We start from the raw sequence: 16,560 nt of genomic DNA, 5'->3' as shown, positions 1-16,560 counted from the left end.
CATTTCACAACTTTCATTTTCATCCCTGTGCTACTTAAAATCACAGTGATTATAGAGAAAGTGCAATATGATAAGGAGAGGAGAGTCAAAAAAGTACACAAATCAAACTTACAACACCTGCATGTGCATCACAGCTCAACATGTCAGATATGCAACCTACTGATTTAAGGCCCTTTCACTCTGAGTGGGAATTTATGCTGCAACAACACTCTTGAATCAAAACCATACATCAATTTGGAGTAAAACATATGGGGTGGATGGGGTTTTTCTGACCAGTATGTCGATTGTTTTTCCAATCGCCCTGCATTGAAATGGGCCGTCCAATTTGAGCATTGGATCACATGCCCTGTACTACGGCGAGACTGGTGATGCAACACAGCAGAGAAAACACTTACAAACAAGTGTAGATGCTGAGGTACAGTGTCCCATAAAAGAATTGATGTCATGCTTTTCATCTGCCATGTCGGAGAGCAGAGACTGATCTAATAAGAGTCACAGTAACAACTGAAAACATCAACAAAAAGAGGTTTTGCCGCAAGGCTGTTCAGAGAAAATAGGGCTCAATGCTAAGTTTGATAATTTAGGAATGTTTTAAGCATGAGAGATATTTACTTCAACTTTATTTAGCTTAATTTACTATTGTATACATATGGGTGGGGGAAAAAAAGGAAAGGTCAGAATGTCAAAGCATGCATTGTTCCCATATGAAAATCTGTATTTCTATATATTCAAACATACAGTTGAAGTCAAAATTATTAGCCCCCCAGTTTATTTTTTTCCCCAATTTCTGTTGAATGGAGAGAAGATTTTTTTTTCGACACATTTCTAAACATAATAGTTTTTATAACTCATATTTAATAACCGATTTATTTTATCTTTGCCACGATGACAGTACATAATATTTTTCAAGACACTTCTATACAGCTTAAAGTGACATTTAAAGGCTTAACTAGGTTAATTAGGTTAACTAGACAGGTTAGGGTAATTAGGCAAGTTATTGTATAATGATGGTTTGTTCTGTAGCTTTAAGGGGCTAATATTGACCTTAAAATGTTTTTTTAAAAATGTAAAATAGTTTTTATTGTAGCCGAAATAAAACAAATAAGACTTTCTCCAGAAGAAAAAATATTATCAGACATACTGTGAACATTTTCATGCTCTGTTAAACATCATTTAGGAAATATTTAAAAAAGAAAAAAAATCAAAGGGGGCTAATAATTCTGACATTCAGAAATATATATATATTATATATATATATATATATATATATATATATATATATATATATATATATATATATATATATATATATATATATATATATATATATATATATATATATATAGTTATATAAAAAAATTTATATCATTTTGAAACAATAGTAGGGCTGGGCGATTCATTGAAAATTAATCGAAATCGACATTCAGACACTTTATTCTATCTAACTTTTCCAGGTCAATTTTTTCAATTACTTCCCCTACCGCATATGGAGTCATGTGACCCCGCTCTGTTAAGGCTACTTTATACTTTTTTGTCAAACGCATAGGTATGGTCCAGCGCAGTCTTTGTGCGGTTGCATCCTTTTATGAGTACATTACATGTGAGCATATTTTTGTACAAAACTTATCAGTGAACTATGAGGGGGAAAAAAGGTTATTAAATAAAAATAAATCGTTCATTAATCTTAATCAAGTTAAAATGTTCAATTAATTAAGAATTAGATTATAGGCCAAATCGCCCAGCCCTGATATATAGGCGTAGCCGACGAATAGACAGTAAAAATGCTTTTAGTAAGACATAATTTTGGAAGAAACTAAAAAAAGATTAATAACAGCAGTTTTTATAACATGATGTCCACGAATGACAAAAGAAATGTTTAATCGTTTATTGCATTTTAACAGTCACACATGACAAAAATAAATATAATAAGTATTGTCATAATTTAAAATGCATTAATGATTAAACATTTCTTTGTTATTAGTGGACCTCTTGTTATAAAAACTGCTGTTATTAATTTTTTTTAAATATATTCTTCAAAAATTTTGTCTTACTAAAGGCATTTTACTGTCTATTTATCAGCTATTTGTTGATTGTTTTTTTTAACATTTCTAAACATAATAGTTTTAATAACTCATTTCTAATAACTGATTAATTTTATCTTTGCTATGATGACAATAAATTATATTTAATTAGATATTTTTCTAATAATTTTGACTTTAAAATGGCTTTTAAAAAATTAAAAACTGCTTTTATTCTAGCCGAAATAAAACAAATAAGACTTTCTCCAGAAGAAAAAATTTTATCAGACATACTGTGAAAATTTCTCTGTTAAACATAATTTGGGAAATATTTGAAAAAGGAAAAAAATTAAAATGGGGTTTATAATTCAGACTTCAACTTTATATATATATAAAAATTGCATATATAATATATTTACATATGTGAAATCTAAACATGAACTTGAGTATGTCATATGTAACTAGCATATATTGCCATGTATCAGATTTATATATGGCAACTTAGAACACAGGCATGAATTTGCCATAGGCGGTCATTCATTTCATGTTTGGTGTGAACACTCAGTATGTCAGTGATTCACCTCGCTTTACTGCGTTACGCTCAATGTGAAAGGGCCTTTAGTTCTCAGGCATTCAGCTGTGGTACCAATGCAGATGACGCAAGTTTGAGTCTCGCATTCAGTCAGAACAGTTGATGAATGTAGTGCTTATTGCTCACCATCTTACCTCCAGCCCGCCGGCGGGTTTTTTTTTCAGCTCTTCGCACTTGCGGAACTTGCAGATCTGATGGCCGGTTTTGCGGTTGCGGCAGCTGCTGCACTGTTCGCAGTTAATCCTGCGCCGGCACGGAGGACACAGACCGCACCGCTTCCTCTTTTTCTTCCCATTGGCGCTGATGGCCGATGAAATCTCGCTCTGCGTCTGCTGGTGTTCCGATGCGCCCGTTACATGTGAAAGCGCCCCGTCTGCGAGAAACACTCCCGCCGGCGTCATTATGAAGAGCCCCGGGTGATACGGAAAGCTGCCGCCCACTCCGCCGTTACCAAGCAACGGGAAGTCCATCACACTTCCCAGCGAATCAGATGCTGAGACTGTCTCTATGTCTCCGCCCACATTAACATTGGAAGGGTCGCTGACAGGAAGCAGCATCCCGGCCCGCCGCAAGAGCTCAGCAGCCTGGGCCAGATGCAGGCCGCTAGGAGAGTCCAGAAGACCGGACACCAATGCACCCCGGTCCAGTTTGGCGTAGCCGACCTGTGACCTGTGCTGGCTAGCTGTAGGGTGAGCTTTGACACCCGAAGCTACCATGGAGCTCTGAGCGAGTCTGTTGGCGTTTGCAACACTAGCCACGGCGGCAGCCGAGCAGGTGGCGATATACTGCGAGAGAGCCCGAGACCGCTTCAGGCTCTTGCTGAGCGGAGCACTGATGATGCCGCTGCGGTTTCTCCGTTCCACCACCGGGGATGAGTCTTCCTCCCCGCAGCAGCTGTCCTGCGCCTCCTCGTCCTCCACGGCTCGACTTCCCTCCATGGACCCTCCGCTGGCAGACATGGGCCCCGGCGTGAGGGGGAGGGAGAGACAGATGAGGGAGATACGATGGATGAGGGATAGAGTCGCAGCGTTCCTCCAACCACCGAGACCAGATTGACACGCACGCAGCTGGAGAATCAACGGTCCACACTAGTCGAGCCTCATCAACATCTGACGCATCCGTTCACTGAGGCCTGAGAATCCTAGAAAGGAAAGATGGAAAACACACAGGGAGGTTAAAGCAAGTACGGCTTGAATAAATGCATAATTCGTGTACGAAAGTTTGGGATAATAATGATTTTTTGCTCACCATGGCTGCATTGATTTGATCAAAATTAGCTGTATAAAACAGTTATACTGTTTTCCATATGAATATCCCATTAAAATAAAAACCATGAGTGTCACATGAGCTTTATTTGTTAAAATAAACACATGAAACACAGGAAACATGTGGTTTTGGAACATTTCCATGTGAAAGAAGTAATCACATTTTTTTAAATAAAAATGTTCCAAAACTAAACATTTCATGCATGTTCCAGTGTTTCATTTATTAAAATTACCAGTGACACAGGACACGAAAACGTAAAATGCACGTATTCAAATGAAAACATTACAAAACTACATGTTTCATGCATGTTCAATGTGTTCCATTTATTAAAATTACAAGTAAAACGTGGAACATATATGAAACACACGTGATATAAAAACGTAAAAAGTCACGTTTTTAAAATAAAAATTTTACAAAACTAAACGTTTCATGTGTGTTCCGTGTGTTTCATTTATTAAAATCACCAGTGAGACATGACTTAAAAACCTAAATCACAGGTATTCAAATGTTACAAAACTAAACGTTTCATGTGTGTTTCATGTCTTTCTTTTATTAATATTACCAGTGACACAGAACACAAAAACATACATCACAGGTATTCAAATGTTACAAAACTACACATTTCATGCATGCTTTACATGTTTCATTTATTAAAATTGCAAGTGAAACATGGGGCACACTTTTGAAACACACACGATATGAAGATGTAAAACACACATATTCAAATGAAAATGTTACAAAACTACACATTTCATGCAGGCCCCAGTGTTTCATTCATTAAAATTACAACTAAAACGTGGAACACACATGAAACACACGTGATATGAAAACGTAAAAAGGGCACATTTTCAAATTACAATGTTACAAAACTAAACATGTCATGCTTGTTCCAAGTGTTTCATTTATTAAAATTACCAGTGGCACACGAAAGCGTAAACCTCAAAAGCGCACATTTTCAAACGAAAATGTTACAAAACTAAATGTTTCAGGCGTGTGCCATGTCTTTCATTTATTTATATCACCAGTGACAAATGACACACAAACATAAATCACAGGTATTCAAATGTTACGAAACTGCAAATTTCAAACATGTTTTATGTGTACAAGTGAAACACATATGAAACATGTGATATGAAAATGTAAAAAGGGCACATTTTCAAATAAAAATGTTACAAAACTACACATTTCATGCATGTTCCATGTGTTTAATTTATTAAAATGACCAGTGACACACGAAAACGTAAACCAAAAAGTGCACGTTTTCAAATGAAAATGTTACAAAACAACGTATTCAAATGAAAATGTTACAAAAGTACATGTTTCATGCATGTTCCATGTGTTTCATTTATTAAAATTACAAGTGGAACATATATGAAACATACATTATATGAAAACGTAAAAAGCTCACGTTTTCAAATGAAAATGTTACCAAATTAAACGTTTAATGCATGTTCCATGTGTTTCATTTATTAGAGTTACCAGTGACACACGAAAACGAAAACCTCAAAAGCGCACATTTTCAAATAAAAATGTTACAAAACTAAACATTTCATGTATGTTCCATGTTTCATTTATTAAAATTACCAGTGAAACATGAAAATGTAAAACGAAAACGTAAAACGCATATATTTCAGATGAGAATGTCACAAAACAACACACTTCATGTTTTGTGCGTATCATTTATTAAAATTACAAGTGAAATATGTGGAACATTTTGGAAACACGTGACATGAAAACGTAAAAAAAACGCATGTTTTCAAACGAAAATGCTACAAAGCTACATTTCAAGTATGTGGCACTTCTTAAGAAAATGTACTAGTGATTTACTCCCCCTCAAGTAGTTCTACTATGGAAGTCAATGGTTACCAACATTTCTCAAAATATCTTCTTTTGAGTTCAACAGAGAAAGTCAAATTTAACAGGTTTGTGACAATTGAAAGGTGAGTAAATGATGACAGAGCTGTCCATTTTTTTGTCAATTATCCCTTTAAGTAACCATTCTAATGTTTTATTTAATTATAAGTAATTATTTCTGATTATCATTATTATTAGTATTTTAAAACACTTGATAAAATTACAGTTTGTATTGTATTTTTGATTAAATAAATGCAGCTTTGGAGAACTTAAGAGTATTTTTTTCCAAAACTATTCCAAACCTTTGACCAGTAATGTACATCCAAACTTAAAGTTGGTGAAAAACAAGTGAGGTCGACCTCATCGTCAACTACAAAATAATAAATAATAATAACTAGCTATAACAATCCCACTCTGACCTCATCTACAACAGATCTCATTTATTTTCCTTCAGCTTAGTCTCTATTTCAGAGGTCGCCACGGCAGAATGAACCGCCAACTATTCCAGCATTTGTTTTACGCAGCGGATGCCCTTCCAGCCACAACTCAGTACTGGGAAACACCTATACACACTCATTCACACACACTCATACACTATGGCCAATTTAACTTACTCAATTCACCTATAGCACATGTCTTTGGACTGTGGGGGAAACCAGAGCACCCGGAGGAAACCCACGCCAACACAGAGAGAACATGCAAACTCCACACAGAAATGCCAACTGGTCCAGTCAGGACTCGAATCAGCGACCTTCTTGCTGTGAGGTGACAATGCTAACCACTGAGCCACCGTGCCACCCAGCTCTGATTTAAATAATCTAATTATCACATAATAATCCATTACATAAACATACACTATTTCTACAAGCTTACTGTTTTGGTCTGCAGAAATAAGTTCACTGTGACAAAATAATCCACCGTGGCCTCATCTGACCTCGTTTTATTCCTTAGCCAACATTTATGTATTATACACAATATCTGCCCTAAATATCAGTTTAAGTGACAATTACAGTTTGTTCGGTGTGCTTCCAAGACACTGAAACTAACTGTGAATCTCAGGAAGAAGAAAAAAAAATAGAAGATTTAGTATAGATATTGAATTGGATGGTTTGAGTCTGTTAAATTGTTATATTTCATAACCTTTACGTGCAAAAGCCCGTTCCTTGTGACAGCAATTCGCCTTCAGTGAGAGACGTCTATCAGGGTCCACAGGCGGTCTGTTCTATCACGAAAGCGGAATCGTGAGCTCAAGCGCAAAGCCCCTGGGGTGAGCCGACAGTGAAATCAGGATGTCTAGGTGCAAACTCAGCCGCACTGACGCACATACACACGCTCGTCCACGACTTAACATTTCAATTAACTGCCAGGCCTCTGTATAGCGTGCTATCGCTAATAATTAGAGGGGGAAAATTACTTCAAGTTATGAGTGACAGTCATTAAAGATGACGGTACTATGGGTACTGGTTCAGGGAATAGGTATATAAGTAAAGCAAGTATATAAGGGGCTAGATGTCACATACATGTTTTGATCATTGCTGTCAAATATCTAGTATTTATATTTTATCATACTTCATTGGGGCATGTTGTCACTTGTTTGAAATGGCAAAGATCTGCAATTTTCATCCTTTTAGAGTGAAAACAGACTTGCAGAAATAATCATTTTTGTATAAGGATAGGGTAAATAATATTTTAAATAGGTCTAAAATTTATTTGGAAAATATTTCGTTTATATTAAGTTAAATTATACATTTTTTCTACACATTTATTTACTTAAAATAACTGAGTAAATAAATAATAGTGTGATTATTTATTTACTCGTTTATTTTAATTATTTTTAAATATTCATTTTAATATATTTTAAAATTATGGTAATTTATTTATATTTTAATTGTGTTATTTATTTTTTATTTTAATCACATTTTAGTTAATTTATTAAAATCATATTTAAATTTAATTAATAATTTTGTATTAATTATTTATTAGATAATTTTAATCAAATTAATTGATTGGTTTTATAAATAAGTAATATGTGTTTATTTTTTTTTATAAAATTTTGCCAAGCATTCTGTCAAGCATTTTCACTAAACCTCTTGTGTATATATATATATATATATATATATATATATATATATATATATATATATATATATATATATATATATATATATATATATATATATATACAGTTGAAATCAGTAATATTAGCCCCAGTTTATTTTTCCCCCAATTTCTGTTTAACGGAGAGAAGATTTTTCTCAACACATTTCTAAACATAATAGTTTTAATAACTCATCTCTAATAACTGATTTATTTTATCTTTGCCATGATGACAGTAAATAATATTTTAGTAGATATTTTTCAAAACACTTCTATTCAGCTTAAAGTGACTTTAAAAGGCTTAACTTGCTTAATTAGGTTAACAAAGCAGGTTAGGGTAATTAGGCAAGTTATTGTATAATGATGGTTTGTTCTGTAGACTATTGAAAAAATATATAGCTTAAAGGAGCTAATAATTTTGACCTTAAAATGGTTTTAAAAAATTTTAAACTGCTTTTATCCTAGCCGAAATAAAACAAATAAGACTTTCTCCAGTGGAAAAAATATTATCAGACATACTGTGAAAATTTCTTTGCTCTGTTAAACATCATTTGGGAAATATTTGAAAATGAAAAAAACAAACAAAAAAAAAAACAAACAAACAAAGCATGGCTAATAATTCTGACTTCAACTGTGTGTATATATATATATATATATAAGTATATATGTAAGTAATAAATATTTGGTGTTTCATGTATTGCTATTTAAATTGTCCTATTTAATGGCAGGATCTATTGTGATAACTTACCCCATGTGACATCATGACCCCCAATAGGACCAAAAAAAAGTTTTTTTAATAAACAGAATTGAATTCTTTACCAATAACAATAAAACCATTCATTAGCTTCTTAGTAATCAACACTATAAAAACTATCCACACAAAAAAATTCACTTTCAGATATATACACTAACACTTACTGAGCTGTAAAAGTGAGCACATGCCATTTCTAGCGAATCCAAAAACTGTGTTAATTAGTCTGCGTTAAAGTCTTATTTACGCATTCCAGCTGATTGAGTCAATTAAAACCCCCTGGTTCACGTTTACCAGACAAACCTTTTTTTTCCGCTGTCATCAAAACACCTGACCGTATCAATTATGATTACATCACATCCACTTAAAAGAGTCACGACGGGAATAAAAACTTACTGTAGACGGAGACCCCTGATCTGCAGGTAAAGCAGGACAAAAGCTGCATACAGTGAGGTTTTCCGTCAATCATTGACCTGCCTTACAGATAAACAAGTTCCTAGCAACAGTTTGAACGGCGATGCAACGCTGGACCTCCTCATGTGTCAAACACACATACGAGGCTGGCATGCACTCGGAAATTGCTGTGTCCAGTATTGCGGCGAGCCAGAGGGGACAATAGCGCGACGTAGAGAGATCTGGACATCACCAGGGAACAATGGCCAAACCTGCACAAATAGCCTAACTGTGCCTAAACAAGATGACCTGCTTATCAAGATCTACGTGCTCCGTCAAACAATCCCCTCAATTAAACCCCCGCCGGATCAATCGGAGACACGGACCTGGGCTGATTGCATATATTCACGTTGGGTGGTTGAGATAATTAAGATGCAAATACGCAGCACACACAAAAAGTTTGCATGCAACTCATAATGGATTAATGATAAACAGCGCGTATAGCGTGATTTACACTTACCTCTCTCCAAGAGGAATTCTGAATCATTCACACATTCCCTCTCGGTATACTCCACGTATTTTATTTATTTTTTTTATCCGGACAACCGACAAATGTCACAATGGTATGTTTACAGTGGCAGCCGAATAACAAACAAATACCCGTAAATGCAACTATTCCGTGCGCCTATTTGGTTACGCGTGGCAAAGTTGCACGATGCATCTAAAGCATTCAGGCAAATTGTCAGGCAGATGAAGCGCGGATCATTTAGAAAGTAAAACAAAATCCCTTTTGTCTCATCTCGAGCGATGTGTCTATGGTGACAGCGCGCGGTATGCGCCAACACGTCGCGTTGGTTAGCCTAAGCGCATTCCCTTGTTATTTCACTGCCAACTTATTTGTCTCGGCTGCATGTCATTGTAACTTTGAACAGTCCTCAACAAAGTCTCGTTCCCCTCCCTTTGATAAACACTGCATATCTGCATATTCGCCAACACGGGCGTCTTTTCGTTCGCACCGCTCGCGTGAGCCGAGGGGAGCGTTCCGACTGTCCGAGCGGTCCGGTGCTCTCACGCGCTGCGGAGATTTAGAGAAAAGAGACGGAGAGAACGCAGTGTAAAAGAGGCAAACGAATGCAAATGCTCACCCAGACAGAATTGTGTTCGCGGTTTCCTTCAATAAAGCCCAAACGCCGGCAGATACGCGCAGAACGCACTTTGTCCGAGAGCGAGCGCGTGCGCTCCTCCAGCCTCTCGCGTCTCTCTATCCCACCTCCACATCCTCGCGCCCGGAGAAGAACATGCAAACACATTTCATAGATTTTTGGAGCTTCACACAAAAACCGAAGTGGACTTTCCGTCGGGGACAAAATAAATAAACCTTCAAGAGGTGTGGATGAAGGCGAGGGGCGTCCGCGTTGCTGCTGTCGCTCTTCTCTGTGCATATGAGAGAGGAATAATGAATGAAGAATAGTTTTGAGAGGGCTGGACACTCTGCCCATTGTTGACTCCATTCTTAACGGCTGTTGGTTGCGTGCGTGATTGATTTATTATATCAGAACTTTTGCACATTCACGCTTTCCAGGAACTTGCTGCTGATAGATATTTTAATATGCAGAACACGACACCATTCACTTATAGGAAATATAATCCTGAGGGGTGCTCTGTTATTCGGCGTAAAATTCTAATTGCGAGCATTAATTATAACTAAATAATAATTAGAAAAATATATAAGTAGTACTAGAAACAAAAGGTTTACGTGCATTTTATTGCCATTGCTCATAATATCTCTAGTATTAATTTAATTGTTTGTAATATCAGTAGCCTAATTTATGCGTGAATAAATCTATATGGCTTATGAAGTATTTTTTAAATATACATTTTTATTAATCACATTTACATTGTTACATTAATGTTGATTAATCATAATCAACAAGCCATTTAACAATTAATTAATATTTCATCATTAAATTAAATTCGAACAGCCACAAAGTAACTTCTCCAACATTCAGTCATTCATCTGTGCGGTCGTTACCATATTATCGTCGTGTTTCTCTGTGGCCGAAGAGCCATTTTGCTGTGGGTCCATTAGTCCGTCGGTCCAGTGGCTCGCGGACGCTCCTCCTCGCTCTTCGAGTCCACTCCACCTCTTGTGAGCGTCCTGTGAGTCTGGCAGGCGGCCAGCTGAAGTGTGGGGAAGTGACACCGCCAGGGCGGCAGAAATTTTCCTCCGTTTCGGGCTCCTTCCCAATCGCAGACGGGCGCGCGTGCATTGGCTGGAAAGTGGAACAGCTCGTCAGGGACGATCAATGCGGATCGATCAGTGCGGCGCTGCCGGCTGCGGGTTTGAGAGGGGGGGTTGCGTGTTTCAGTCCTCCACAATTGCATTAACGGGAAAGTTTAAGCTTGAGTAAAGTGACACTACTGCCGCTGCACTTCCCATCATGCTTTTTATTTTTTTTCCTCATTCATCAATATTCACAAAATGCTTATGGGATAAAGTTTAACATTATGAATTAGCTTATACCACAACATTAAATAAAAATTGCCATATACAGTTGAAGAATTATTAGCCCTCCTGTATATTCTTTACCCCAATTTCTGTTTAAAAGAGAGACAAAAACTACATTTAGAGCATATTTCTAAACATAATAATTTTAATGATAATGATTTCTTTCATCTTTGCCATGATGACAATAGTAGTGTTTTACTATTTTGTACTGTAGCTCTACCATAATTTATTCCGAGTAATTTTTCAAAATGTAGGCCTGCTAATGATACAAATATTTGTTTGAAAACATATTGTTTGAAATAGAATATTAAAGTAGCTTTAAAGTTGCTTTTTGGCATTACTGTGGTAATTATAGGGACTAATATGGCAGCTAGTGTTATAATGTACCATAATATAATTCATAGCACAACAATCCGATAATACAACTTGTAGAAATGGCATTTAGAGCATTTATGCTTGTAATAATAATAATAATAATAATAATAATAATAATAATAATAATAATAATAATAATAATAATAATATTAATCATAATAATAATAATAATAAAACAATAATATTTTTAAGAGAAAAAGATAAGCAATTCATTAAATATAAATTAACATTTTCCTCAAAACACCTGAATTGGTCTCCTAATTTATATTATTTTCACTAAAATATATAAAAGAACAAACTGATCACACCACATTTTACTACATTGTATATTATTAAAACCATGACAAACATAGTGGCAATAAGTTTTAAAATTGAAAGTTAAAAAAAAAAAGTGATTTTACACATTTATGGATGCTTGAAAAAACCCTTTAGTCATTTAAAAAAATATTTAAAGACATTTGTAATATATTAATGGGAAAAAGCACATATAATAAGTCACTTCCATATTTATTTGCTGAGAAATAGGAAAAAAATATTATTTTGAATTGAAATTAATCAAAAGAATTATTTATTTATTTATGTTGAGAACTGTATGTACACTACCTGACAAAAGTCTTGTCATCAACTCGAAGTCAAGTTATTACTTGTTGCTCTTACAACTGGGATCAACGACAAGACTTTTGTCAGGTAATGTACATATACACTGCTCAGCATATAGGAGTACACACCGTATTTTGAAAATAAATATTTTTACCCATTTCTCAGTAACTATAGGTCATATATTTTGGTGCCACATCCATACACACTCTTTCACACACACACACACACACACACACACACACACACTATGGCCAGTTTAGAAATAGAAAGATAATACCTTTAAATTGTTGTGAAATATAAAAAAAAAATTACAAACTACAAAATTTCAACAAAATTTTATGCATTTTTTGTTTCTCTTTTTCATTTTTTAAAATATTTTTTTCCCCTAACAGCGTCACGGTGGTGCACAACCACCTCACAGAAAGAAGGTTGCTGGTTCGAGCCTCGGCTGAGTCAGTTGGCATTCCTGTGTGGAGTTTGAATGTTCTCTCCATGTTGGTGCGGTTTTCCTCCGGTTTTCCCCTCAAGTCCAAAGACATGAGGTATAGGTGAATTGGGTAAGCTAAATTGTCCGTAGTGTATGAGTGTGAATGAGTGTGTATGGATGTTTCCCAGTGATGGGTTGCAAATGGAAGGGCATCCGCTACGTAAAACATATGCTGGATAAGTTGGCGGTTCATTCTGCTGTGGCAACCCCAGATTAATAAAGGGACTAAGCCAAAAAGAAAATGAATGAATGAATTTTTCCCCAACATATAAATTTGGGTGTAATAATTTTTGTTAGATAAGCTCTAGATTTGGCTTCACTAGTGACTAATGTAATGTATATGCACAAATTTAATATTGTTGATCTTCCTTTAGAAAATATTGATCTAAATGAGAAAATTGTGAGGCGAGTACTCAACATATGTTGAGCACTACACACACACATATACATATATATATATATATATATATATATATATATATTTATGTATGTGTGTGTGTGTGTGTGTGTGTGTGTGTGTAAAAGTGTACTATTCAGAGCTCTGTGCTCTACTTCAGGATGCTTGAGCCAGGTTTGTTTGCAAGCTCATTGATCAGACCTTTGGATCCTGAGTTTCATCATACTCTTGAGTTCACTCTGAAGCTCCACACACACAGACGCCCCTGAAAATGTGACAGGACACAGATCCTCTCCAGAAAGCAAAACCACGCCATGGATTCACCAATAAACCGCGTGAATAAGTAAACTAATAAACACTTGCCTGTATCCTCGTGTCCACATGATTCTCAGCTAACTTTGCGTCGTCCTCCCGGCCTGTGGGAAGGGGAGGTGGATGAGGACGCGGGATTAACGTCACATGGTTCTCTCTGGCAGACAGACACATGACCCGCTCCACAGGAGGGGATAAAACCCACTTGAAAGACCGCGGCACAGAGACCAGGGAGAGGAGGAGGAGGAAAAAAGAGAAAGAGAAGGAGCAAACGTCCGGTTTTCTCAGACGCTGAGGAATGCCGTCGACCCGCTTTCTCCAAGGCAGAAATGCAGCAGACTGGATCCCCCGCGAGACTCTCTCCTCATTTCTTCTGTTTCTCCCTCCTGCGAGTTACCTGTGGTTTTGGGCACCATGTTGTCAGAGCTTCCTGTTTTTCAATGAGTGAGATTCTCCACATCCCACCTAACAGATACTGTTTCAAAGGCCAGAAACAACTCGCAGACTGTTAATAGTCTTCTGACTGCTCTCGGTTTCACCTGCAGCTTGTTTATTTAGAGATTCGGACATTTGAACAAGCTATGCTATTTAAACACCACCCGTACCGTGTTAATGGGTTAGTTTTACTGTAGAAGAAACCAAAGTCCAGGTGTGGCGCTATCCTAGAATATCAATAATGCTAATAATAATGCTAATAATAATAATAATAGTGTTTTTTTCCTGTGTTAATGCCAACTGCATAACCTACATTTTAGCTCATGATAATCTTCATAATAATCCATCCCAATGTCCTTTAAAAACTTTCTTTACACCATTTTGTAGACAAACCAGCATTTACAGTGTTAGAATTTTGAAAGTTTGGTAATTATGTTTAGAACTGATGTGGAAGTTATATTAATATATAATATTAATACCTGATGACAGTTTTTGTCCATCACTGTATGTCCCAAAGTAGCTTTTTACATAAAAAATATGAATCTCTCAAAATCAAAGGCGGTGTTTGTAATTGACACATCCAAAACTGCAATTAACAAAGAAAAACTATCCGGGTTAGTGTTTACTGTAGAATTTTGATTAAAAAACAAACAAACAAACACCCGTGAAATTTTGTAAACGAATCACAATTTAAACGGTTAACATTCAGAAATGAATATTGTAATGTTTGCTAATTATGATTAGAACTGACGCTATAGTGAAGAAATAAAAATGATGCCAGTTAAAGTAGAAAAACATGTTAATATTTGACATTTTTATGACGTTTTCGGATATTTTAGTCTGCTTTTTAGCAGATACATTTTTTTGAAATCTGAATTTATGTTTATGAGGTAAGTTTAAGGATATGTACACAGATAACCTCGATAAGATAAGCTTTCAGTTCAAAAAGCCAAGGTAACTTTCAGGACATGCAACTTGCCATATACTTATGCTCTGAACATAACCTGCTCTGTGGAGTTAGTTCATATGTGTGAGTTATACGTGCAGTGTTTCTTATTATATGTTCTCAATATATTTGATCAATTCTCAATAATATTATATTATATATTGCATAATATATAATATCGCTTAATATAATGTCATTTTAAACAATATAATAAAAATGTTTACTGTTATTTATTTTGTTTAATTTTTGACATTTTTGGTAACAGTACACTTTCTATTAAGTGCAATATACACTAACTGGCCACTTCATTAGGTACACCTGTCCAACTATTTGTTAATCCAAATTTCTAATCAGCCAATCACATGGCAGCAACTCAATGCATTTAGGCATGTAGACATAGTCAAAACGATCTGCTGTTGTTCGAAACGAGCATCAGAATGGGGAAGAAAGGATTTAAGTGACTTTGAATGTGGTGCCAGACTGGCTTAAATAATCACTCGTTATAACTGAGGTATGAGAAGAGCCTTTCTGAACACACAATGCATCCAACCTTGAGGCGGATGGGCTACAGCAGCAGAAGACCACACCGGGTGCCACTCCTGTCAGCTAAGAACAGGAAACTGAGGCTACAATTCGCACGGGCTCACCAAAATTGGACAATAGACTACAAAAAATGTTGCCTGGTCTGATGAGTCTTGATTTCTGCTGCGACATGAGAATTGTTGCTGACCATGTCCATCCCTTTATGACCACAGTGTACCCATCTTCTGACGGCTACTTCCAGCAAGGTAACGCACCATGTCATAAAGCACAAATCATCTCAGACTGGTTTTTTGAACATAATGAGTTCACTGTACTCAAATGGCCTCCACAGTCACCAGATCTCAATCCAATAGGGTTGTGGTGAACCGGGATATTCGCATCATGGATGTGCAGCTGGTAAATCTGCAGCAAATGTGTGATGCTAATATGTCAATATGGATCAAAATCTCTGAGGAATATTTCCAGTACCTCAAGATTAAGGAAGGATTAAGGCAGCTCTGAAGGCAAAAGGGGGTCCAACCCAGTACTAGTAAGGCATACCTAATAAAGCGGCCAGTGAGTGTATGAAAGATAGATAGATAGACAGACAGACAGATAGATAGATAGATAGATAGATAGATAGATAGATAGATAGATAGATAGAGAGACAGATAGATAGATAGATAGATAGATAGATAGATAGATAGACAGACAGATAGATAGATAAATAGACAGACAGATAGATAGATAGACAGACAGATAGATATAATGTGCGTAAAGATTTAAGATAGACATAAAACAGCTAATGTGCAACTACCAATAGGGGGTGATAAGCACCAAAGAATGTAACAATTAAACGAAGAATAAAGAAGAGTGCTGCTTTTTGACTCTGTTTCCATGGTGACTCGTGATTCTACTGATAATGTCTTTTGTATTCAGGGTTAACATACTCTGAGTTGACTGAACTTACTCCCAAGAGCGGTTTTGGAAATGTAAGGTTATTTTT

General features: G+C 36.0%; 1 protein-coding gene across 6 annotated transcripts in view; it reads right to left on the bottom strand.

Annotated features, from left to right (window-relative positions):
- cxxc5b (CXXC finger protein 5b) overlaps positions 1 to 11,187 on the bottom strand; it is a 35,410-nt gene extending 24,223 nt beyond the window's left edge. For 2 of the 6 annotated variants that reach the window (XM_056472656.1, XM_056472655.1), the window contains exons 1-2: positions 10,117 to 10,382; positions 2,737 to 3,751 (exon numbers count right to left, since the gene is read on the bottom strand). In XM_056472656.1, the coding sequence (XP_056328631.1) occupies positions 2,737 to 3,569 (833 nt within the window). In that variant the 5' untranslated portion in view covers positions 3,570 to 3,751; positions 10,117 to 10,382. The other 4 variants (XM_056472651.1, XM_056472654.1, XM_056472653.1 and 1 more) reach the window with 3 other exon arrangements.
- Between the last annotated feature and the right edge of the window lie 5,373 nt (positions 11,188 to 16,560).

This window comes from Danio aesculapii, chromosome 14 (genome assembly GCF_903798145.1).
Source record: "Danio aesculapii chromosome 14, fDanAes4.1, whole genome shotgun sequence".
NCBI lineage: Eukaryota > Metazoa > Chordata > Actinopteri > Cypriniformes > Danionidae > Danio > Danio aesculapii.
The sequence above is the reverse complement of the archived record's forward strand: the minus strand, read 5'-3'. Positions and strand labels throughout refer to the sequence as shown.